At 49.2% G+C, this 24,996-nt stretch overlaps 1 protein-coding gene and 1 pseudogene across 3 annotated transcripts; both read right to left on the bottom strand.

Moving 5' to 3' along the window:
- Positions 1-1,764: 1,764 nt before the first annotated feature.
- On the bottom strand, positions 1,765-20,897 carry LOC144707577 (mediator of RNA polymerase II transcription subunit 33A-like). 3 transcript variants are annotated; one of them, XM_078580764.1, is made up of 12 exons: positions 20,563-20,897; positions 19,773-19,883; positions 18,557-18,904; positions 9,288-9,604; positions 9,078-9,169; positions 8,606-8,975; positions 5,081-5,291; positions 4,867-4,981; positions 3,852-4,031; positions 3,201-3,768; positions 2,926-3,135; positions 1,765-2,847 (listed from the first exon to the last, which is right to left on the bottom strand). In XM_078580764.1, exons 1-12 carry the CDS (start codon positions 20,829-20,831, stop codon positions 1,892-1,894), a joined length of 3,747 nt encoding a protein of 1,248 aa, XP_078436890.1. In that variant the 5' UTR covers positions 20,832-20,897; the 3' UTR covers positions 1,765-1,891. The 3 variants fall into 3 exon arrangements, with proteins under 3 accessions (XP_078436890.1, XP_078436898.1, XP_078436907.1); XM_078580772.1 differs by lacking the exon at positions 20,563-20,897 and having other exon boundaries at positions 19,764-19,849; XM_078580781.1 differs by lacking the exons at positions 19,773-19,883; positions 20,563-20,897 and having other exon boundaries at positions 9,288-9,609; positions 18,557-18,696.
- A 1,696-nt stretch (positions 20,898-22,593) lies between these two features.
- On the bottom strand, positions 22,594-23,458 carry LOC144707568 (putative calcium-binding protein CML43 pseudogene; annotated as a pseudogene).
- Positions 23,459-24,996: the final 1,538 nt, after the last annotated feature.

Raw genomic sequence — 24,996 nt, 5'->3', positions numbered from 1 at the left:
TGACTCCTATCACGTCCTTGGGTTCTGTCCTCTGCTAGATAGGGATCATTACGGGTGAGACGATTCATATCGCGGGCTTGGGGTCTACCCTCGGGAGCATATGGATCATCGGGATTGGGACGGTTCAGATCGTGCCCTCAGACTCTTGCCTCAAGTGGGGGGGGATCGACGCGTTCATGACGATTCACTTCACACACTCTGTCCTCGAGGGGGTGCGGGTGATCGTCGTGTTCATGACGATTCACTTTGGACACTCTGTCATTGAGGGGGTGCGGGTCACCGTGCTCGTGGCGGGCCCTATCACACTCTCGGGCTTCTAACACGCGAGTTTGCTCACTAACCGTCTTAATCAAATTGGTTAGACGGTTATCCATGTTCGTTATGGGGGTACTAACATCTCGGTGACCATTTTGAACAACCTCTAATATGCAACCAACATTGTCATGGGGGGTAGACAAGGGGGATAAATCTTGGTTGGGGACAATATCCTCATGGGTATTTGCATACTGATCACCTATCACTGTGACACGTTTGCCTGAATGCAAGTCCATGAGGTGGTGGAATGATGAATGAATGCAACACAATACCTACGAGGCAGGGGAAGTGGGCCGACACAGGTTAGGCTCTGATACTAAGTTGATGCAGGACGGCTAGGGTGGGCGTCGATGAGGTCAACTAAATGTTACTCGGGATAGTGATTAAAACAAGCCGCTGAATCACACGATCAGTTTGAACATTTAAGAACAAAAAAACTCGATGATGGTGCAGCCCTTTTCCTCGATCGAGGGTGGGAATAGTCTTTTAACCACCTCGGTGAAAATGAGCCCCACGTTTGAAATCCCGATTGGTCGACCATAAGGAAGTGCAAACCTATCTTACTAATCAAATCAAATAATTCCGATGGTGGATGAAAAACACCGAAGAAACGCTGGATAAGATAACATGAATCACCAGAGGGGGGAGGAATGGACCTTTGGCGCTAGCGAGCGTGACACGACAACACAATGATGTTGACAACAGTGGACGGTGCCGGGCGTGGGCTGAGTCGAGGATGGTGTGGTAGGCAGCAATGCGATGTCGGTGCTGGAATCCACCGACCGGCACGAGGAGGCACCGACTATAGCAGGGGAAGCCGGACAGCTGGACAACAGCTAAGACAGCAGCACGTGCGGTGGTGTGGGCAGCAACTCGAGCGGTGATGCGCGTAGTGGCACTGGTGGCGGTGCGATGAAGTTGAGCGGCACACAATTGGTGCAGTCCGAGCACAGGAGGCACATGGCCAGAGTGCGGCGACGAGCGGCCGGAGCACGGGAGATGCACGGCACAAGCGTGGGTGACGCGCTGAGCAGTGCATGGGCAGAGCACAGGCGGCACTGTCGTGAGTGCAGGTGGCGCAGGGCCAGCGCGGAGGTGGAATGCAGGGCGGAGCAGCAGGTGGCGCAGAGCAACGTGGGAACAGGTAGGGTTTCTTATCTTCCCCTTTCCCAACCACCCCCATCCCCCCCCACCCGAAGCGGCGGTGGCCGGCAACAGCGGCAGCGGTGGAAGGGGAAAGGAGTAGCGAGAAGATGAAACATCCTCAAAAAAAACTACTACCGGTCAAACCCTAAGTGAAACATCAATACTAAAGAAAGTTTGGGTTGTTGACTTGGCTTTGATGACGTCAAGGTGTCATGGCTGGGATCGTTCCTTTGATGTCAAGTTGCTGGTCCTCCGCTGGTGCCCCACCATCTTTCCTTTGTGTCGTGGGCATGGATGAGAGGGGTCTGCTATAGACTTACAGACTCGTGCAAATACCAAATCTTTACATAAGTTTACAAGCAGGACCCTCGGGGCAATGCAAGAGTGAATGTTTTGCCAATGAAAAAATAAAAATAAAATATCATAAAGGTCAAGAGAGTGGGTCATCAAAAAAGAGGGAGGAGGCAGCAAGGGGGCCACTGGTCTCCAATAGGGCAAGGGCAAGCTCAGGCTTGTCCCAGGCCCTGAGCCCACAGACGAGCTTCCGGAGCGCATCCGGACCCATGGCAGGCACCCACTGCGGTGCGAACTGCACCACCAGCAGCAGCCATTGTGACACGTAGGCACGCCACGCAGGAGGGTGGCATTCGGCAGTGAATCTCCCGGCCAAAAACTCTGCATGGCCGCGCACCACCACGGCGCGCAGGCCTGCAGAGGGCCGCCACAGTGCGGATCTCTGCCCCACCCCCCACACAAAGGCCGCTGCCAAGAAGAGCATCACTGCCGCCGCCCGCCCCTCTGGCGCATGCCCCGTGGAGCACAGCAGCCAAGTGGGCACTGTCTCGGCATACAGGATCTGAACCAGGGTGGGCCCGCCAGCGATGCAGAGGAGGCTGGCGCCGAGCATGGCGACGTCTGGCGAATTGGACGCGAGGACGAGATCGAGGAGCTGGCGGGCGAGGAAGAAGGGGTCGTAGAACTTGCGGCACGAGCGGAGGTAGAGGATGCCCGGGGTGATGCCCCGGGACGAGCCACGGGGGAGCACGGCCCGGCCCAGCAGGCCATCAACGCCGCCGCGGGAGCCGAGGCTGGAGCCCAGGAAGGCGGCAAAGCAGCTGCCCAGGAGCTGGCAGGTGGCGGCCTGGTCGCGCTCGAAGCAGTTGCGCGCGCAGAACATGACTATGAAGTCGTGCCAGCGCCGCACCTTCTGTGTCCACAGCGCGCCGATGACGGGCATGCATGGTGATGCGCAGTTGGCGGCGCAGTTCTCCAGCGCCGGCCCAGCCACCCCGCTGATGTACTCCACCGCCGGGTCCAGCTTGAACGTGATAGTGAGGCTGATCAGCGCCGCCATCGGCAGTGGCAGAATCACCGCCCCGCCGCCACCTACAACCGCCATGATCAAGATCACTAACCACGTAATTATACTTCAAATAAGAAGTTAAGTAAAAGATTAGGCAGGACCTGGGGGACGGGAGGGGGGGACGTGGACGCCGGCGGAGGCAAGGATGTCCCGGATCTCTTGCTCTATGGAGGCAAGGGTGGCGTGGGGGCTGGGCCAATCCACACCATTCATCTCCACAGGCCTCCAGACCCCTCGGGTGATCTCCGAGGAGAAGTAGGACACGATGCTCCCAAGAGAAGCCGGGAGGAAGTCCACCAGATCCCTCAGACCTGATCATGAACGGGATAATAAGATCAAAGGAGAAGCGCGAGAAGAGAGAAGAGAGGGTGCAGACCTGTGGTTAGCTCGCGGGAGGAGAGCCTGCCATGGGCGCAGGCGGCGAGAAGAGCCTCCAGAACGACGGGGATCGACTCCATCATCTCCCATGCTGGGAGGCAGGGCCGCGGGCACGAGTCGTCGCTGGAGCTCGTCGACGAGCCACAGGAGCTCGCAGAAGAAGTCATCTTCCGGCAGAGCATGGTCAGGATCTGGTTGGCAGCTTGGTGGGTGCGGTCGGCGGCGGGCGGGCCGGCCACGCAGGCTTGGTTCTGCAAGTACCAAGACTCCAAGTTCGGGAAGGAGGAAATGTAGACCGGCTTGGCGTCCGCACCGCGGCTGCTGTTGTACATGAGGAGGAGGTAGTCGAGGGTGACCTCGGTCCGGACCGGACCCCAGCGGCCCGCCACACTGTGCTCTTGAGGGGGCCTGTAGAACTTCCATAGCCGGAGAAGGAACAGGAAGGCGCATGAGAATATCGAGTAAATGGAGGGTTCTTCGCCGGAGGTTGATCGATGGGTTGACGTGGGGGAGAGCGAACCGAACGCCTCGCATAGAGGCAGCAAGGCTGCCGCCACGTCAGGAACCTGCATCAGTAAAATTTATCCTTGTGTGGAAGAATGTAGGCATTTTCTGAATTGGATGTGGTTAGGGGGAGGAGGGGACTTACCCTTCCATAGACGGAAATTATGTAGAGGATGTCCGCTCGGCAGAGACCAAAAAGAAGGGGCCTTATCATGGACATATAACCGGAAGACGTGTTGCAAGCTTGGTTCTGGCCGCCAGGGCCAGAGATGTCTGAAGGTACAGGGGAGGACAGCAGTTTGATGACTGAGTTCAGAACGTGCTCCTGAAAGAGTTTTTTTGAAGAAGGTTCAGGACAATATATAAATGTGAGGATTCAAATGCGAAATTTATGGAAACAAAGATCATGATATATATGATTTTCCAGAACCATCGATTTCTGTTCAAGACGTGGATCCGATCCCCTTCAGAAGTCCCGACATGAATAATTTTCTATCATTTAAAGTGTATGACAATCATCACGATGTCGAAAGCTCAGGAATCCGGGGCTTTATATCCAATCCCTTTCAGAAGTCGCAGTGCACCATGATTTAGGAGAAACCTTTTTTCTGATTTCGAATTCTTCTCTCTCTCTCTCTCGTCTTCTTTTGATTTATGAGGACAAATACCTTGACCGTGCCGAACAGAACCAAATGAAAACCTTTTCATGACAGTCGAAAAAGAAGATGGGTATTTGAATAAAACACGTCAACAATGGGACATTTTTTACTAGAACTGAAGCCGCCAAGAAGGGAGTTCCAATCAAAACTGATCGGAATGACGCTAAGCCACAGTCAAGAGATTATAACAGATAGGTATATTATAAATTCCTTACAAAAAATTGACTACGGTATAATTTCGATGATGAAATGCACAAATTTGTAGAGATAGGACGGAGCCAAGGGGGAGACGTGCAAGAGAGCTCCCCGGATGGAGACGTAAACGGGAATAATCAGAGGAGAGGTCGAACAAAGGTTGAAGGGATCAACCAGGGACGAGCCGGCTGAAGACCCGATGAGGAAGGGATGATCACAAAGTCGATGATCGTAGAGAGGGAGAGACGAGTATCATTAATTATATATTTTGGTTATGAATTTCATAAGGTTCAAGTGAGGATGAACCTGAATATTCCACCCTCGATTGAGAGAGGCTCCGCAGAGAATTCTGGCAGCAGCCCCACGTTCATTATTAGATCCATTCAAGGCAATATCATGCAATTTCTTGATTTCAGCAACTCTGCACAAAAATCAATCAAACCATTTCAGAGAAATTAAAAATAAACTTAAGGAATATTCAATTTTGGCGAGACTCAATGCATAAGGGTAGTTGAGATACGTTGGAGCAGGAGTAACTACGAGCATATTTGTCAGGGAAGGAGTCATTTGAGATCCCTCCATGAAAATTGACCATGGGGACAGCTGTTTGGGAGTTGGACTCGGATTTACTGTGGAAGGCATAGCCACGTAGCCAAGCCAAAGGTATGCCGATGTGTCTAGTAGATTTCTGGCGATGCACGCTTCGACTATAAGATGCATCATAGTTCCAACTGCAACGTTGACTTAAAGTTAGATATCTACAAACGCAAAAAAAGGAGAATCTGATACCGGAATGAAAATACGACATCAGGAGCCAGAAGAGCAGACAAGAATTCTGATGCGCAAAAAAATGGAAAATAAGGCCATCGGAAACAGCCGTCTCCCTTAATTCGGATAAAAGCTATACTGACAGCAAAAGTTCATCATTGCACCATCAGTTGCTTTGCATTGGAAGATTCATAACATATTTTGTTTTCAAAAAAAAGGAACATCCCTTGATGTTGAAGATACTAGACCCCTCACGCGGGAGGAGATGCAAGAACGGCGTCGACACAAATCCACGGTGACAGAAGAGGATTACAAACGAGAAATGGATTGGCGGCAGCGCTCGAGACAGCTCTGGCTCAAAGAGGGGGACGCGAACACCTGATTTTTCCACATGTGTGCCAACGGGCGGCGAAGGAGGAACCGGATCGCCAGAGTGCGTGTGGGGGGCACGGTGCACGCGGAGGCGGCAGAGATTGGCCAGGCTCTAGCACGACACTTTTTCGCCGTCTCCCGGAAGGGACCTAGACATGTCTGGCAATGGTCAGGCCGCAGAGTAGCCACACTGACGGAGACTCAAAAACAGGGGCTGACCACCCCATTCACGGAGGAGGAAGTTAAGGCGGCTATACGAGGCCTCAACGCTGAGGGGGCCCCGGGACCCGACGGCATCCCAGTCTTCTTCTACAAAGAATTTTGGCCCACAATCGGTCCGGACCTGCTGCAGGCCATGGCACAACTATGGAGGGGGGAGCTCAACATGGCCCGGTTTAACCGATCACACCTAGTGTTGTTGCCTAAAAAGCAAGGAGCGGAAGACATCGGTGATTTCCGCCCCATCTCCCTCTCGAACACCATCTATCTCCTCATGGCCAAGGTGCTGGCTAATCGCTTGCGGGAAGTGATTGATGGACTCGTCAGCCCCTATCAGTCAGCCTTCATCCCGGGCAGGATGATGACAGACAGCACCGTCTTGGCGGGGGAAATCATGGCGGCATGGAAGCGAAGAGGAACCACTGCATTCATATGGAAGGTGGATTTTGCAAAGGCATATGATTCCTTGGATTGGGGCTTCCTGTGGGCAATGCTGCGCCGACGAAGATTCCCCGAGTTGTGGATCCAGTGGATGAAGCAATGCGTGACAACCCACGCGTTCTCTATCCTGCTTGATGGACGTCCACAAGGGGGATGGATTCACCCGCAACGAGGGGTTCAACAGGGATGCCCGCTGGCGCCACTGTTATTTGTCATTGCCGTGGACGCCTTAGCCGTATGCACTCAGCAGCTCTGTGGGAGGGGATTGCTCCGGGGATTCCAAACCCCTAGCCAGCCCCTGGGAATCCCTTTATTGCAGTATGCCGACGACACAACGTTCTTCATCGAGGGATCGGCTGAGGCGGCGGGGACCGTCTCCACTTTACTTGACATGTTTGCTGATTTTGCAGGTCTTCGACTCAATCGGCAGAAATCATCATTCGTGGGTTTTGGTATGACACCGGAGACAGAGCGACGGTGCGCAGCCACTCTCGATACCCCCATCGACACCCTCCCAATCCATTACCTGGGGCTCCCTCTTTCCGGGGGGCGGATCCGGGACCGAGACTGGCAACCAGTTCTTGAGAACATGGAGCGGCGTCTGGAAGGATGGAAGTCTAGACTGCTGTCCAAGGGGGGGCGGCTGGTTCTCATCAAGGCGGTGCTCTCGTCCATCCCAACCCACTACTTGTCAGTATTCCGAGCACCGGGGGCTGTCCAGACCCGCATGGAATCCATTATGTGGCGCTTCTTCTGGAAAGGCAGTCAACCAGGGGATTGTCGGGGAGCAGCGCGGGTGGCTTGGAAGGACATATGCTGACCAACCAGATTTGGAGGCCTAGGCATTCGAGACATTCAGCTCTCCAACCAGGCTCTACTGTCCAAATGGGTCTACCGTATGCTCCAGCCATTGGACTGCTTGACGACTCAGGTCATTCGAGATTCCTACGGAGCCTGCCTGGATAGGCACAGCCTGAGCAGACTCCAATGGCAGCCGTCGGCGTTCTGGCGAGGAATATCACAAGTCTCCCAGCTGACTTGGCAGCATTACACCCCCCAACTCGGCGACGGGGGGACTTTTCGCTTTTGGCTCAACGATTGGTCAGGTCAAGGGAGGCTAAAGGAGAAATACCCCCGCCTGTTCGTGCTAGCACAGGATCCGCGCGCCGCGGTCTGGGTGTGCTGGCACGAGGGATGGTCGCCGACTTTTCGAGGGCACCTGTCAGATCAACGCCAGAGGGACCTCCAGGAGTTGAAGCTTTCACTGGGGCAGCTTACGCCCACCGAGGACGGGGTCGACCGGGTCGTATGGCAGGAGCAGTTTTCTCCGCGAGAACGGTATACTCACGGCTCTGTCAGTCTCACTCCCCGGCTGTCCCAGACCTCCCCGGGGGGTTTCGCCTCATCTGGAAGCAGAAGATCCCCTTGACCGTGAAGATATTTGGCTGGTTGCTGCTGAGGCGTCGACTCACTACGCGAAGTGTACGGCGAAAATGGAGACCGGGGGAATCAGCCGAGTGCGCCCTGTGCAGAGGGGAACTCGAGGACTGCGACCATCTGTTCTTCCGCTGCCCCCTGGCGCAGGAGGTGTGGACTACGGAAGAGAACCCGGGTGTGGCCACCCGATCGGTAGAGTCCTTCTGGACATCGCTCCAGGGCGGGCCATACCGGAGTGAAGCCGAGTGGCAAAGACTCTTTGCCATCCTTTGGACCTTGTGGCTTCACCGAAATGAGGTCATCTTCCGGAGTCGACTACCAGTAGCTCTGGCAGTCATACAAGACGCTAGGGCTCTCGCTTCAGTGTGGTGCCGCGGCATGTAACCGCGTTTCGCCTCTAGGCATCCATACCTTGTAATGATTTACATAGTTATGGCAATGGGGGCACCGTCTTACTGGTGACCCCCTTTTTCGTTTCAAAAAAAAAAAAAAGGAACATCCCTCTTCGCAACAAAGGCTTCGGTCTGGCTGAGTAGTATGAAGAACAGCAGTTCTAATAGAATTGAAACACCAAATGTGAAGTCTTAACACGGATACCAACTTGAGACCATTTAATAGAGATGATACCGTTGCTTGCAGTTTGAGTAGTACTTGAACGGGCTTGGAGCAAATATTAAGTACTTCTAGGCCACCGTAGACCAGTGAAAGGTAATTATATTGAAATGATGGCAATCTAGGAGTCACATAACCAAAAAAAGAGAATAAAGCAGATTATGAAGAAGACGAATGTGGCTGGAAACACAGTTACCTGCTTCAGCAGATGTTTCGGCGTGATCTCCGTAGTTGGCACTTTTCTTGAGATTAGAGACAAATGTTGCTGCTTTTTGCGCAGCGCTGTTGGCTGCGGAGACTATCGATGGCGGAGGGGATAAGAGCCCACTGAATTGTCTCAGTAGCTGAATGGATGATTTCAGACCACGTTCTATGCTTGATGGCTGATTTATTCCATAATTATCGTAGCAACCAGATCCCACATCCATTGTTGAGTCCTGTCCCTTCGAAGACTGCATCCCAACCTCTTGCTTAATGACACCAACTATAGCTAGGGGTGTAACCGACAAAAGAATACATAGTCGAGCATCAAGATGCGGCACAGGACCTTCAACTAATTCTCGTTCCTACGTTGCACACAACCAAAATAAACGGTGAGCAGTTCATAAGGGTCACCCATTAAAACACAAAATAAGGCTTTTAATCTAGCTTCACTTAGATTATCTTACACGTTGGACTAACCGAAGGGCAGAAATCCAAAGAGCTTGGAATGCTTCCTGCCAGCTAGCCTGATTGACTACTTGAAGTGTCTTTGTCAAGTCTGCAGTAAGGAAAATAGAAAAAAAAATTGTAAAATAAAGTAAGAAGATAGAGGCATGATAATACAAATGCGAATTGGGTAAAATGGATACCCTTTTCTCAACGGAAAATCACCATACCCGAAAGTATATCAATGGCTGATGTCGCATAGAGATGTTTCCCATCCATTGTATTCTCCATAAATATATCAAAAGGTATCCAGCATGCTGGTAAGCTTCCCACAGAATTTGGACAAGCGTTTATGGAACGCAAAGCAAGATCATCAAGACCTCTTGGTGGTACGCGCTTATGTACCAAAGGCTTCCAATCAATGGCCAGACTGATATTTACAGAAAGCTTTGCCAAAATATGGTCGATACATAACAAGTTCGGTGAATTTGTCCTCTGTGTTTGAATAAAGTGAAATCTCTGCAGAAAGTACCTGAACATTTCTGGCCTTTTCTTTATAGGAAAAATACGAGTCAGCGACTACATGAAGTAAACAGTGATAGGCATACTTAGGATACTAGAAGAAAAATCCCGAATGACGAAGATGATCAAGCAAATATTGTTTCACCTTATATTAGTCACAAGCTTTACGCTTCTCCTAAGAAACTCCTTGGTACATTTGAAACCTCAGGTCTAGAAGCTTTCCCAACGTGGTCAAAACGATGTTTCACGACAACATTAGATGACGTTATTCATTATTCACTCCAATTGAAATGTTCTTCTGCTGTTTTCTGACGTTGACCTAAAATACTCATTCATGATAAGTGATTCATCCCTGCTGAACTTCGTTCGTGTATCCTCCAGTGCTCCTCTTAAGAAATGAATTATTGAGCTCGTTGCAGCAGGGCGGTAGGGCTGGAAGCTGATTCACGAGGCTACTAATCCTCTCCATTGTATCTGCCTCCAAAAGTGATTATTCTAAGTCCTCGCACCTTTATCCGTACTTTCTATTCAGTACTTTGGTCTCTGGATTGAGGGAATCGTCTCATCTTTCCACTCATTTGGACATCACATGAAGGTATCAGGGAGATCTTTAAGTAGTTGACGCTTCGTAAAAGCACCATTGCGTTCCAAATCATCGCTCTATCTACTTCAAAGAGATTAAAATCAGCCAGGAAAATGTAGATTCACCTCTACCATTCTAAGAAAACGGTCATTGCCTGAATGACAGAAAAATATGAACCGCCAAAATCTCTACTTTCCCACTACCGAAGAACAATGTTGCATTCAATAAGAACTAAGATGTCTTTCTCGAAAAAAAGAAAGCAAATGAGGACGACAAAATATGTTCATGGAGCGCACTACTAAATGATTCGTCAAACTAACATAAGTGGTGTCAGTTCTTGAACATCAGCTAGTTTCAGGAATCTGTACCTGTTTAATTCAGTGAAAAGGGTTTATCTTAAACAAACTATGGGAAATAATAACTAAGAATAGTCAGGAACTAGCTACTAAGAGAGATCGAAATCAGGAAAGTCCAGGAAGCTTATCCTTCTGGATCAAGATAATGATAAATCTTTAAGTAATGCAGTTGTGATGATTTCCTCTGCCACCATTCACAGAAGCTCATGTACTATTGGAATGGGAAAATTTGAAATTGTGATTCTGTTGAGAGGTTTGTACTAATCACAGAACTTATAACCTCCATTTCTTCTTTTGTACTAACAATACCAGGCTAAAATATCAACTGGTTGATGGCTAAATTCATCCCAGTGAGAGTAGTTTGATAGAACCTGATGTACTCATATTTCTACTAAAATAGAGATATATTCCCAGTTCGGTTCCAACTTAAGTTCTCAGAGGGAAGTGAGAATGAGGGCGAGATAGAGAAGATGGGTAGGAGAGTGACTCGGCAGAGTGGATGACAACCAGTGTCGAAGTAGCTTGCCCCTCCTTGCATGCAGGATGGTCATCTGTGAGAGGATGTGGTGAGTTTTGGCAAGAGATGACAGAAGGTGCAAGGGCACTCACCAGAAAGTCAAAAGGCGCCCTCCCTTCTGTGCTTGAGGGCTTAAGAGTTTCTCAGGTTTGGCCTGGTGTGGGTTTAAGAGATTCATATAACCTGTCTTCCCTGGTCCTCCCTCATTATATAGGCCCCTCCCAACCGGCCCCCATTCCTAACGTGTTAGGTGTCACAACCACCTGCTTTAAGACGCATTTCCTTGTGTGGACTCGTTTCGTCTTTATTGTTGCAAATGGCTGCACGTGTGGCATTTACGTGCAGACTAGGTGATGCTCCTGGTTGGTTTTTGTTCCGATCCCTGTACTGAATAGAGATCGACAATCTCCAATCAGAAATTCCAAGAGTAATGCTAGATATAGAAATATTGCCACATGTTCCAATCAAGATTGCAATGCCATATTAGAAAACCTTTAGTAGATATTTCAACCAATTGAAGAACGGAGAAGTATCTCTTCTTGAATATACTGAGAATGGAAACTCCACACGATAGTTTCCCTACGCAAAAGCCACAGATGGAAAGGATGTGCCGACAAAGAGTGACAGGATCAGCACTCTCCTAGTAGGTTGAAGACAGCCAGATCGGGTGCTCCGCTGCACGAGTAGAGGATCTCCCACTTCCCCGAAATAACAGACAAATACTGATATCCCCAATCGATGCCTTCTCTCCTTATTTATAGGGAGCAACTTCTGCCAGTTTAATCTGAACTCACGTGCTTCTTAGCCCATACCTGTGTGCTAATGGCAATGCCTTTTTGGTGAATGATATGTCCTTCAAGGGATATTCAGTCTCTAAGCGGCTCATCCCCGGTCAATCCCTGCCTCCTCCATTGGACCTCTCCTCGAATCATTCCACTTCACTCTCCTACCCCAGGGAACATCTACACTTCTCGTCTATCCCCCTTCCCCAATATGAGCCTATATACAGGTGCATATGACTCTCCTTCAAATGTGACTGGTTCTTTGTTGTCTAGTTTTAACTCTCTAGCTTTATAGTTAGTTTATTGAAGTAGGATATTTATACTCTTTGCAGATATAAATACGCCTCCCATGATAGGTCAATCGCTTTGTGTTAGTGTGGACTTATTATTATTATCACTCTCTCTCTCCTACTTACTCTCCTAGGGTATAAATACCCTCCATGTAACCCTTTGGGTCCTAATGTCATTCTGTTAGTCTTCCTTCATCGATCATCCTTCTTCTCCTCTCCCTCAACCCTTCTAGGGTTTCACATGGTATCAGAGCCCTTGGGCATCTGATACTAGGGTTTGACATCGCCCTAGTTCCGGCAGAACTCCGGTGAACCAAGGATCTGTTCGATCCGGCAGGAAGGGGAAACCCTAACTGCAATTTTGATTGACTGCTGGTTCTCCGACGAAGCTTTCTGCCGACGACCGCCAGCCGCTGCACAACCAGTCCGCGGACCCGCCGCCCGCACAGCCAGCGCGCGGACCAGCCGCACGAGCAGCCAGCCCGCACACCAGCCGTCGAGCAGCTAGCCCGCGGACCAGCCGCCTGCGCAGCCAGCCCACGGACCAGCCGCACGCGCAGCCAGCCCGCACGCCAGCCACCGAGCAGCCAGCGGACCAGCGCTCGCGCAGCCCGCACGCGGCCCAGCCGCCCGAGCAGCCAGCCCGCACGCCAGCCGCCAAGCAGCTAGCCTGCAGACCAGCCGCCCGCGCCGCCAGCACGCGGACCAGCCGCACGAGCAGCCAGTCCGCACTCCAGCCACCGAGCAGCCAACTCTGTCATGGCAGACGCGGACGACACTCCTCCCGTCTCCGGCAACTCCACCACGGAGGGGCCGCGAGTACCCCCGTCGCCAACGACGTCGACGACTGATTTTTCGGACGTTGACTTTCAGCGGGAGCCGCTGTCTCACAAAGTGGTTCATCCACTTCCGATGGTCCCGGAGTCGACACTCCTCCGCGGCCCGAACATCCTCTCCTGGCGCCGTTTCATCGAAACAACTCTCAAGGCCCGCCAACTGTTTAAACACTGCATTGCCGCACCGCTCACGCCGACCCATCCGCACTTCGCTGCCTGGGAAGCCGAAGAGAACTTCATCATGGGCTGGCTGTACATTCACACCCTCGCTCCCGAATTCCGTGACCGGTTCCCGCATCGGACTACTGTGAAGGGATTTTGGGACCAGGCCGCCGCCTATTGTGGTCGTGATGGCGACAACTGGCGTCTCTTCAGCCTCGTTCAGCGCGCCAACAGCCTCCGTCAAGGACAATTGTCCATTTCGGACTACGCATTGGCCCACAAGAAGCTGTGGGAAGAGGTCGACTATTACCTGCCGACTGACGACCCGACCTGCGTGTCCTATCAAAACACACTTCGTCTCCGGCTCCTGGGATTCCTGAACGGCCTCAACAAGGAATACGATGACATTCGTCGTCGAGCACTCCACCGACGCGAAGGCCTCCCGTCGATTGATGATCTCGTCAAGGAACTCCAGGAGGAGGAGAGCCACTTCCAGCTGCAGGGTTCCTCTGCCGAGCCTTCTCCTGATTCGACGGCTCTTCTCACTCGGCAGTCTACTTCCTCCTCCGCCTCTACTTCCGACCCGCCGGCCTCTGCAGTGGTGTGCAACTACTGCAACAAGCCCGGTCACCGCAGTCGTTTCTGCCGGCGTCGCAAGCTAGATCAAGAGAAGAAGAAGGCAGCCGACTCGAAGGCGATGGTCGCCGCCACCTCGTCCGCTCCTGCCAGCAGTACCTCCCCGTCTCCCATGGATCAGCTTCAGGCCGACATGGCTCTTCTTCGGGAACAGCTGGCCGCTATGCAGTCCCAGTCCTCCGCTCACTTTGGTGGTTTCGGTGCGTTCTCCTCTCCGGTGTCTGATCAGTGGTACTGTGGTCATACGGCACTTCACTCACCTATCGTCTCGGATACAACCTGGGTACTTGATTCGGGGGCTACCGACCACATGACCCCGTTCAATGACCGGTTTGTATCCTACGAGAGGCACAGTGGGCGTCGTACAGTTCTCACGGCCGGTGGCGGGCGTCTTCGCGTGGCTGGTATCGGGGCAGTCTATGTAGATGGCCTCGGTGTTGTCCGCAACGTCCTTCATGTCCCCGACCTGCGAGCTATCCTCATGTCACCACAGCGTCTGGTTGATGATGTCTTCTGTTCGTTCCATCTCCAACCTGACGGCATGTTCCTTTCTGACAAGGGGGGGCGGACTACAGCCATTAGACGGGAGAACGGGCTGCTGCTGTTGGATGATGGGGGTCGCTCGCAGTGCTTCTTGGTACCTCGTGGCCTCCGTCCGGTTGATGAGCAGCGTCGTGCCCGACTTCACTTGGCCCACCAGCGCCTGGGCCATCCTCCCTTTTCTACTTTGAAGCGACTCTTTCCTTCGTTGTGTACTGGACTAGATCTTCAGACAGTGGTTTGCGGCTTGTCAGTTGGCCAAGCATCGCGGTCTACGTTTTCTCCATCTACGTCCCACACCTCGACGCCGTTGTTTCGCGTTCATAGTGATGTTTGGGGACCGGCCCCGCAGGCGAGTCTGAAAGGCCATCGATATTTTCTGATCCTTGTTGACGAGGCTACCCGCTACACATGGACGTATCTGTTGGCTGCGAAGTCTGAAGTTTCGGCCTCGGTCCGGCATTTCTGCACCTTGGTCCAGACCCAGTTTGGACGCGGCATCCAGCGCTTCCGGTCGGACAACGCCCGTGACTTCATCAATGCCGATCTCACCTCCTTCTTTGCCGAACGGGGAATTCTTCACGAATCCTCGTGCGTGGCGACACCGGAGCAGAACGGCATGGCCGAACGTCGCATCGGCTATGTCACCTCGACGGCCAGAACTCTATTGGTGAACTCTCACGTGCCATGGCCATATTGGGGCGACGCGGTGTTAACGGGTACCCAACTCGTCAACCGCATTCCCTCCGATGTCCTTGGGTTTCAGAGTCCCATCGATCGGCTGACCGCGGCATTTCCTGGTGTTCCTCTTCGGACCGGCCTCCTTCCTCGGGTCTTCGGCTGCACCGCCTATGTGCACGACACCTCCCCCACTCGCACGAAGCTCGACGCTCGTGCCCTCCGGTGCGTGTTCGTGGGTTATGCCTCCCTCCAGAAAGGCTACCGGTGTTATCATCCGCCGTCTCGCAGGTATTTCATCTCGGCAAACGTCACCTTTGCCGAACATGAGCCCTACTTCGGTGACACCTCTTCCCGCCTCCCATTGGATGAGGTTCCTGTGGCTCCACACTTGGAGCCCTTTCCGCTATGCGGAGCCCACTGCTCCCTCACCATCCACTCATGTTCCACCTCCACTTGACCTACCTCCGGCTCCAGTGGCGTCGTCTCATGAGGGGTCTTCGGAGCTCTCCTCCACTCCCCCATTGCCCCTTCCGGCAGCCTTGCCACCTTCCTCCACCCCTTTGGCGGTTCTGCCACTACCGCCCGCATTGCCTCCACCCGTGTCTCCCTCTTTCCCCGGTGTGTCGTCATCCACACCTCTCGGGAGACACCTCCATCACTCCATCTGCGGCTTCTTCTCCTTCCTCCCGGTGAGCTCGCTCTCTCTCCCGGAGAGGGTCCTCTTTTCCCACGTATGCTTCCGCTCCTCCGTCGGACGAGTCCTCCCAGCCCCCTCCCGATGATGACGATCAGTTGGGTTGGCCTATCGCCCTTCGGAAAGGGGTCCGCGAGTGCACCCGCACTCCGCGGTATCCCTTGTCCCACTACATCTCCTTCGACTGGCTGAGTACTCCCTACCGGCTGTTTCTCACTCGCATCGAGTCGGATCCTATCCCACGCCGCCTAGCCGATGCTATTGCTTCTCCTCATTGGAAAGCGGCGATGGACGAGGAGATGCAGTCCCTGCTCAAGAACCACACTTGGGATCTCGTTCCCCTCCCTCCGGGCAAGAGGGCGGTGGATTGCAAGTGGATCCACACCAAGAAGCACCGTGCCGATGGCACCCTCGAGCGCTACAAGTCGCGTCTTGTGGCCCGGGGGTTCACTCAGTCTTATGGCGTGGACTACTTCGAGACGTTTTCTCCGGTGGCGAAGATGGACACCGTCCGTCTCCTCTTGGCAGTGGCCGCTCATCTTCACTGGGTCATCCGGCAGTTCGACGTGAAGAACGCCTTCCTTCATGGCGACTTGACGGAAGAAGTGTACATGCAGCAGCCTCCGGGATATGCCCTCGGCCCTCCTGGCACCGTCTGCCGACTGCGGAAGTCCCTCTATGGACTGAAGCAGTCCCCGCGGATGTGGTTCGGCCGCTTTTCTTCTGTGATGAAGGCCGAGGGCTACACCCAGAGCAACGGCGACGCTTCTCTCTTCTTCCGCCATACTCCCGCTGGTGTCTCCATCCTGGCGGTCTATGTTGACGACATTCTTATCACCGGCTCAGATTCTGCAGAGGCTGGTCGCCTTGGTGTTGCCTTGGCCAAGGAGTTCGAGATCAAGGCCCTTGGGCCTCTCCGCTACTTCCTCGGCCTTGAGGTGGCATACGCCCCACGGGTCATTTTCGTGTCTCAGCAGAAATATGCCGTTGACTTGCTGGCCCTGGCGGGCATGACGGAGTGTGCGCCAGTGAGTACTCCCATTGACCCCAACGTGAAGTTGGGCACGGGGGAGGACTCACCACCGGTGAATTCCTTCCAGTATCAGCAGCTGGTGGGGAAGCTCCTCTATTTGACGCACACCCGACCCGACATCAGCTTCGCCGTCAACCTCCTCAGCCAGTTCATGCACTCACCACGCGAGATCCACCGCCAGGCAGCATATCGGGTACTTGCGTACCTCAAAGGCTGCCCCGGCAAGGGGTTGTTATTTCCTTGCAGCACGGATCGGACAGTGAAGGTGTACACCGACGCTGACTTTGCTGGATCGATTGTGGATTATCGTTCCACTACCGGGTACTGCACGTTTCTGTTTGGCAGTCTAGTCACGTGGAAGAGCAGCAAGCAGGACAAGGTGTCCCGCTCTAGTGCCGAAGCCGAGTACCGAGCACTCGCCGATGGGGCCTCTGAGGGCCAGTGGATTTACGGGATTCTCCATGACCTTCGTGTGGAGTATTCCGGCCCGATCCACTTCTACTGCGACAACAAGTCGGCGATTGCGTTGGCCAAGAACCCTGGCCAGCAGGGAAAGATCAAGCACATGGAGCGCAACCGCTACTTTTTCAAGGAGCGTATGGACGAAGGGATCTTCGACCTCGACTTTGTTGCTTCCGCCGATCAAGCCGCGGATGTCCTCACCAAGGGACTGTCCCGGCCTCTCCTTCAACGTGCAGTGTCCAAGCTCGGCATGGACGACATCCATACTTCGCTTGCGGGGGGGTGTTAGTGTGGACTTATTATTATTATCACTCTCTCTCTCCTACTTACTCTCCTAGGGTATAAATACCCTCCATGTAACCCTTTGGGTCCTAATGTCATTCTGTTAGTCTTCCTTCATCGATCATCCTTCTTCTCCTCTCCCTCAACCCTTCTAGGGTTTCACACTTTGCATAAGTCTAAAGCCTTGATTTTTAGACTTCTGCATGAATTTCCTGTATTGACAAGTCCATATTGATAGGTCGTCAGAAACGTGAGGTAAATAAGCTGCCAAACTCTAACATGCTACTTGGTCTTCTGGCATGGTGTGTGATAGCATGAGGTTAATAAATTGCTAAAAAGTATCATCTGAAGAGAATCCAAAACTGCATTCTGGATGCACCTTAAAATCATGCCGGTCTCTGAGTGATAAGAGGTCCTTATGAACAAGAACCAGTATAATGTTTCTTCTTTCTCTGTATGTTGAAGATCTAATTGTATTTTCTCCGTTTCAGAGGTGGATTAAACAGTAAAAACCTTTCTACCCCATGAAGCACCGTTCATTGTAATCTCCAGAAAAGAGACACTTTTTCCCTACTCTGGGACATTGGCTGTATCAAGATAGTCTTGGATAGATTGGAAGTTGAAGAAGAGGAATAAGCAAGATCTGCCGGACACAGGACAGAGGGGACCAAGCAGAAACAACTCGAGATCTAAAATCACTTCAGAATTCACAGTTTCCAGGTCCCAATTCGTGGCTTCTTTCTGTTATACATATACCCCATCAAAATTAAAACTATCAATGGGTCGTTTTTCCTGCCACTTTCAGAGGGGCCAATTGCTCCTTACGCAGATAAGACCCTATCATCATTTATTGAGATCTGTTTTATCATGACACAATAACTTCCCAGCACCAAAACTAATGGCAAGGTCAAGACATTTCACTGTTTTATTCCATCCAACTGTTTTCAACTTTAAAAAATATTAAGATAGTTTAGAAATAATAAGATGTAAAAATGGACAAGATCTCCTCATTCAAGCCAAAGCATATTAAAAAACTATAGACAGTGAATAAACATATCAGACAAAAAACAATCAGCGTGAAAACTGAGGCAAAGAAAGATGCTTATAGAAAATAAGAGTTTACATTTTGTGCCGAAGCAGATGAAGCAGCATCTTTGCATTCTTATCTGATGTGAGCTTCTCAGCAACCTCCATTGCCATTGCAGTGTTTTTTCTTCGCAGCTGCTGAAGAAATTCAAGCCTCTTACTATTCCCTTTTTCGTTAACTTGAATTTTATCATCGGTTGGAGGAACATTGCGGTCATTGCCTTTCTTCAGATATGTCAACTCTAAGCCCAAATCCTCCAGAGAACAATCAACCAAGTTTGTGATGACAGCGCAGAAGAAAAATGCAAGCGATGTCCCCATATCAACATCAGGAACTTCGAACATATATGTCAGCTGAAGAGCAGTAATAACAGACTTGGCTATTCTGAGAAAAAAGAATACGATTTATTTTAACGGCAACACAGATTGAAACATTTTTTTCATTGATTCGATTATCATAAATTTAGATATAAACGAAGGCAAATTATTGGAAAGTGAGATTCTGCTTCATAAATTTTCAACATGCAAAAGAAAGTGAAAATATTCAACAGTTTTTTAAACCCTTAACGTCTGAACACAAAGTGGAAAATATGATTGATATCAACGCTACCTCCACACCAATCTCACTACCTAGAGTTTAATTCTCCCAGTTTTATGCTTACATGAAATGGAAAACCGTTTTACTTATCTTCCAAATCCTATGTCGCATCAAACTTTGTGGGGCCTCCACAAAAATATCATACCAATCCTTTACCTGATGCTAAATTGATCCATAATGCAAAAAGATAAAAATTGTATTGTGCGATCTAATAGTAATCCTTTACAGGTGAATTATGTCATAGACTATTCTAAAATGCAGTGGGTCTTTTGATGACTGGCGAGAACCTTCACAGTCTTTCAACTCCATTTTAGTCATCATAAAGGAATTTGCATATTGAATCTGTTAGATATATGCTTTTACTATGTCACTTATGTACCAGATATTGCGCTGTCCTCTACTGGGCCCTTACCAGATCGTTATTTCTACTTTTACTTCTTCCACAGTGAATGGTATTTAAACCAGCCTTTTGTCGTGATTATTAAGACATTACCTGTCAACAAATCGTACTGTAACTGAATCTTTTTATACAAACAAAGTGTTCATCAAATTGAAAAAAGTCAAATGCAAAAAGGAGGATTGACGCTGAAAAGATAATATGCCTTTACTAGATTTCATCAAATTTGTTTCTTCATAAATGATGTACCGTGCTTACTTTTCTCCTTGTGTTGAAAAATCTCTCGGAGAAAAGGAAATGCCGCATCGGTGAATTAGCTCAAGATAAAGTCGATAAGCCTCCGGTTGCCTCTGACGGTGTGGAAACACCCTGAAAAGTTGGAGGAAACCGTGTATTTAGAATGACGAATGAAGTAAAAAGGAGAAATAGAACAAGTATAGTGGAAAATATACGGCGAATTGCAACAACGTGACACAGGAGTAAATTCTGCGCGGATTCAAGTTAACAGAATGAACCAGGATAAAGATTTTTACTTGCCCGGGCAGTGATAAGGAACAACATTCTCACAATTCATAAAATTACCTCAACTATCGAAACTCCAGAAACTCAAGGTGGACCAAGAGGTATGAGGTGGCTAGACGAATCAAGGGCCTATTATAAACTTCTAATACCTCGGTAGCACAGGGACACCAACTAAATGAAAATAAGCGCGTCAGGCTTCACTAAAACCAGTCAAAAAAAGAAAACCTTCTCAACGACATCGAAAATTATACTCACCAATAAGTATAATGCGGCCAAAAAAATCAACGAAGTACTATAACAAAAAACTCACCCGCGAACGGTGATCAACCCCAGAAAAAAAATAATAACTTTGAGAGTACTGGGGCACTAATTAACTGAAGAAATAATCTCAAGGCTCAACAACGACCAGTTAAACCAGAAACGCTTCAAAAAAAAGATCCTAGAAAGACCCGAACACTGATGGCAGCCTGATAAGGCATTGCCCAACCGCAGCACCAAAATAATAGGGTTTATTCAGTGCAAGTACCGAGAAGTGAGCAGTGCAAAGGCGTGAAGAGGAGAGAGGAGGCCAGAAACGATGGCCTGGTCCATAAACTTCCAAAGTGAAGGCGAGTTTCTGGAGAAACAGAGATTTCCAACAACAATCTCGCCAAGCTCGAGGCTTGGGAGCTCGATCCCCCTCTCCAGCATGCATCTCTCTACCTCCGACGCCCAAACTGAAGGCGATTCTCCCCTTTCCTCAAGAACATTGACGATCTCGAGCACATCGCTCTCCAATCCCGACGAATCATCCATTCGCTTGCACCTACGCTCCTCCGCATCCTGCACCTCCCTCCCGGTCTTCTCTCCCCCTTGCGCTGGTCTCCCCGCCAGAACAAAATAAAATATTTAAATCGGTCAAAATCACAGATCTTTGTCTATTTCTTAAAAGACCTTTCTACCCTTCTACGGTCACAAAATCAATCGTATTCGTAAGGGTAAATGATTATTTTACTCTGAAACGGTTAAATTAGTTGCAATGAACATATGACACTGTTAATACTGTCTTAACGAGACGGTTAAATTATTATACATCAGGGGCTTACTAGAAGGTGCCATAACAACAGAAACAAGCTCCTCGGCTTCTCCGGGACGGCGGTGGAATGACTCCAGCAAGACGAGAAGCTCCCTCTATGACGACTCAGCGTTATTTGGGAGGGTAAATTAGTATTTGACTATATGACAGTTAAATTAGTTGCAATGAAGACACGATACTGTTAATAATGTCCTACTGAATTGATAAAATTATAGGTCAGGAGCGAATTTGAAGGTGCCATAATAACAAAAACAAGCTATCACGCTCCTCGGCTCGTCTGAGACAGCAGTCTAATGGCTCCAACAAGACGAGGAGCTACCTCTATGGCTCAAAACTCAGTCTTATTTGGAAGGGTAAATTAGTCTTTTACTCTGAAATGGTTAATTTAATTGCAATGAAGACATGATACTTGTAATACTTTCCTAATGAATTGGTTAAATTATAGATCAGGAGCATACTTGAAGGTGCCATTACAACAGAAATAAGCTATCATGCTCCTTGGTTCGTCTGAGACAACAGTGTAATGGCTCCAGCTAGACGAGAAGCTACCTCTATAGCTCAATACTCAGTGTTATTTGGAAGGATAAATTAGTTTTTACTCTGAAACGGTTAAATTAGTTGCAATGAACACATGACACTGTTAATACTGTCTTAATCAATCGGTTAGATCAGGTGCTTACTAGAAGGTGCCATAACAACAGAAACAAGCTACCTTGCTCCTCGGCTCGTCCGAGAAGGCGGTGTAACGGCTCCAGCAAGACGAGAAGCTACCTCTATGGCTCACCACTCACCCATGCTATTAGACGGTTAACTTGCTTGCATTGAAAGCACAATACTGTTAATAATGTCCTATTAAATCGGTTTAATTATGGATCAGGAGCGTACTTGTAGGTATAGTGCAGGGACGCGGATGGGACGGTTTTTTTGTCCTGAGGACGAAAAAATTGTCCTGTCGAAAGAAAACTTTATTGCAGTGAAAACTTTATTGCAGTGAAAGACTTAAAATGAGATTGAAATGAAATCATTAAAACCATGGAATGGGACTACCAAAACGGACGGTTTTCATCCCATGGGACGAAAAAATCATCCATCCGGAGGTGTCGGACATTGGACGAACGAATCTGGACAGAAAATCGCCGGATTCACATCTGACGGTTGAGACGTAGCCACATGGCGTCGCGATGACAATTCGCATCAAAGTCCCTTTTTTTATTTGCATGCAAATGGACGCCACTCAGAAATAATTGTACATACGGCCCTTTGTGTTCTCTCTCCTCCATAATTCCCTAAAAACTTAGAAAAATCTATATTTATATAAAATGGGTTTTTTTCGTCCGGGATGAGGGATGGGACAAAAATTCGTCCCGTCCCGTCCATAGTCCACGTGCAAGATGATCTGGAACTATACTTGAAGGTGCCATAATAACAGAAAGTAGCAACCTCAGTGTAATGGCTTTAGCAAGACGAGAAGCCCCAATGACGTTTTCACTGAACAGTTGATGAACATTTAACATTAATAAACCCTAATTTGCAGTCGAATACCGAGGAATGATGATAACACCCAACCGTTATTAATTTACAGTTCAATTTTCAGGTAGCGGTAGGTGATGATCAGGAGGAGCTCATCGGTGAAATGCGGTGGATCATGTTCTTGAATTCCTGGAAATCCACGCGGCCGTCGCGGTTGGCGTCGACAGAGGAGATCATCTCGTTCACCCGGCCCATGCTCCTCCCCTCCGGAAACCCTAATTTCCGCAGCACGGATTGCAGCTCCCCGGCAGAGATGAATCCGTCGCCGTCCTCGTCGAACACGCGGAAAGCCTCTCTGAGATCGGACGGTTCAGCGTCTTCCCCGGCGTCAATCCCCGAGAAGACGGAGGATTCCATGGCGCCATCCATGGTGGCGAAATCATCGAAGTCCAGGCCGCCGTGACCGGGCTTGACGAAGGCCTCCATCGAAGTCTTCAGTTCCTGGGCTTCGGCGTCGAGTCCGAGGCGGCAGAGAACTTGGCCGAGCTCGGCCGGCGTGATCTCGCCGTCTCGGTTGCAATCGAAGAGGTCGAAGACTTGGTGGAGCCGGACTGAGCGGCACTTCTCCGCGACCCTCTTTCCCATGGCCTCTTGGCGGAAGATGAACGAACCGGAGACGAGAAATCGACGCTCGGATATGGAAGAAGAGAAACTGGGAAGCCGCGCGGAGGTAATTGCTGCCACTTTGGAACTATAAATCATCAGAAATGCGTGTTCTTGATCGGTAGGCCGGTCAGTACTCGGTCGGTCGTCGTGACCGGGTCTGGCAACGCGCTCTTCGACTCTCGGCATTGACTGGTTAAGAACTTAAGAGAGAAGGAATTCTCTCTCAAGTGTCAGGAATAAAAATCTCCTTTTTCTTTTAATGGACTTGTCTTAGAAACAGTACTGATTATGGTTTACTTTTAATTTTAATTTTAAGCTGCACGAGATTTAGTCATACTTCAAGTAAAACAGAAAAAAAATCATCCAGATAATACATTTTTGGATAGGAACTTTATCGATCTTTCAATAACCAAAATATCCAATGTAGCACAAAGAAGATAACACGAGGGAGAGAAAAACGAGAGAAGTTACTGTGATAATGAGAGAATAGAGGCAATAGCCAGAGGATGGCGAAGGATCACTCACGAATGATCGCTGCTCATTAGGGGAATGATGTTGGGCTACAGTTTGGGAAGGTTTTTTATTATAAAAAAAAAGAATCTAGTTCAACCAACCATTTAAAACACCAAATGTCTCCTTTTGGGAGAGCTTCTTGATATTTTATTATGCCTAAATAAGTAGGAAAATAGCAATTCATAGTGAAGGAGAGGGATAATCAGGAGAGCGGGATTATGATCGGGTCAAGAAGAGGAGAGTGTTGAGGTTTTTGTGTTTTAATGTACATTAAATTAAAATAGTAATCATGACTTTATAAATTAATAAGTTCCTTGAAGTCAAAGGTTTTTAAAGGTTTTTGAATGCTTAAAAAAAATGTTTTAAAATATTAAGAGCTATTAATATAATTGTTAAAGAAATTGTTAAAATCTTCTGTATAATTAAAAATGCTATTTAAATATTCTGAAAATGTTTTTAAATGTTTTTAAAATGTTTTAAATAATATAAAGGGCGTTTTAGGTTTTAAAATGTCTTTAAAACATTGATTTATATTTTAAAATGTCAAAAATAATAAAGAAATTAAAAGAATTTTTATTGAATGAGAAATGGTTTTTTAATCACTTTTATTTATTTATTTTGGGTTATAAAGTGCCCAAAAAGGCCTAAATGGGTGGAGCCCATTAGTTTAGTGGCGATTCCGACGGGCGGACTTAACCAGTTAAGTCCGCGGTCGGGTCCGCAGTAGAAAGTTTAAATAAAGAAAAAGGACCTCGTTGCTGGCAACCGGTTGCCCCAAAGGAATCTTGGGCAACCGGAACATGTGGAAAAAGAACTCCAAAAAAATATGGTTTATTTCATTTCTCCGGCGAAAATACGCTCGTCCGGCGATTCTCCAAGGCCTGGCAATTCTCCGACGAAACAACCCCCGCGTAGCGGTGTCCATAAATATATTGAACAACTATTTTACGGACTGGTGAACGAGACAAACCTTGAAAGTTTGAATCTCAAATTTGTCTTCGGAACTTTGGCGCAGCAAAGGATTTCTTCGATTACGGTGTAAAATGCCGCATGGTTTGTTTGTCTTCAATTTTGATTTTAAACCAGAACTACTCAAAGTTATCGAGAAATTTGGGGTTTGCGGTCATTCTGTGGTGTAAACGAAATTTATCCGCAGAATGACTCGTGATTTTGAGTAGTTCTGCGGTCATTCGATTACGGTGATTTCGTGACTTTGGCGCAGCAAAGGATTTCTTC

This window comes from Wolffia australiana, chromosome 1, assembly GCF_029677425.1.
Source record: "Wolffia australiana isolate 7733 chromosome 1, ASM2967742v1".
NCBI classification, from domain to species: domain Eukaryota; kingdom Viridiplantae; phylum Streptophyta; class Magnoliopsida; order Alismatales; family Araceae; genus Wolffia; species Wolffia australiana.
This window is presented reverse-complemented; position numbering and strand designations above follow the sequence as displayed.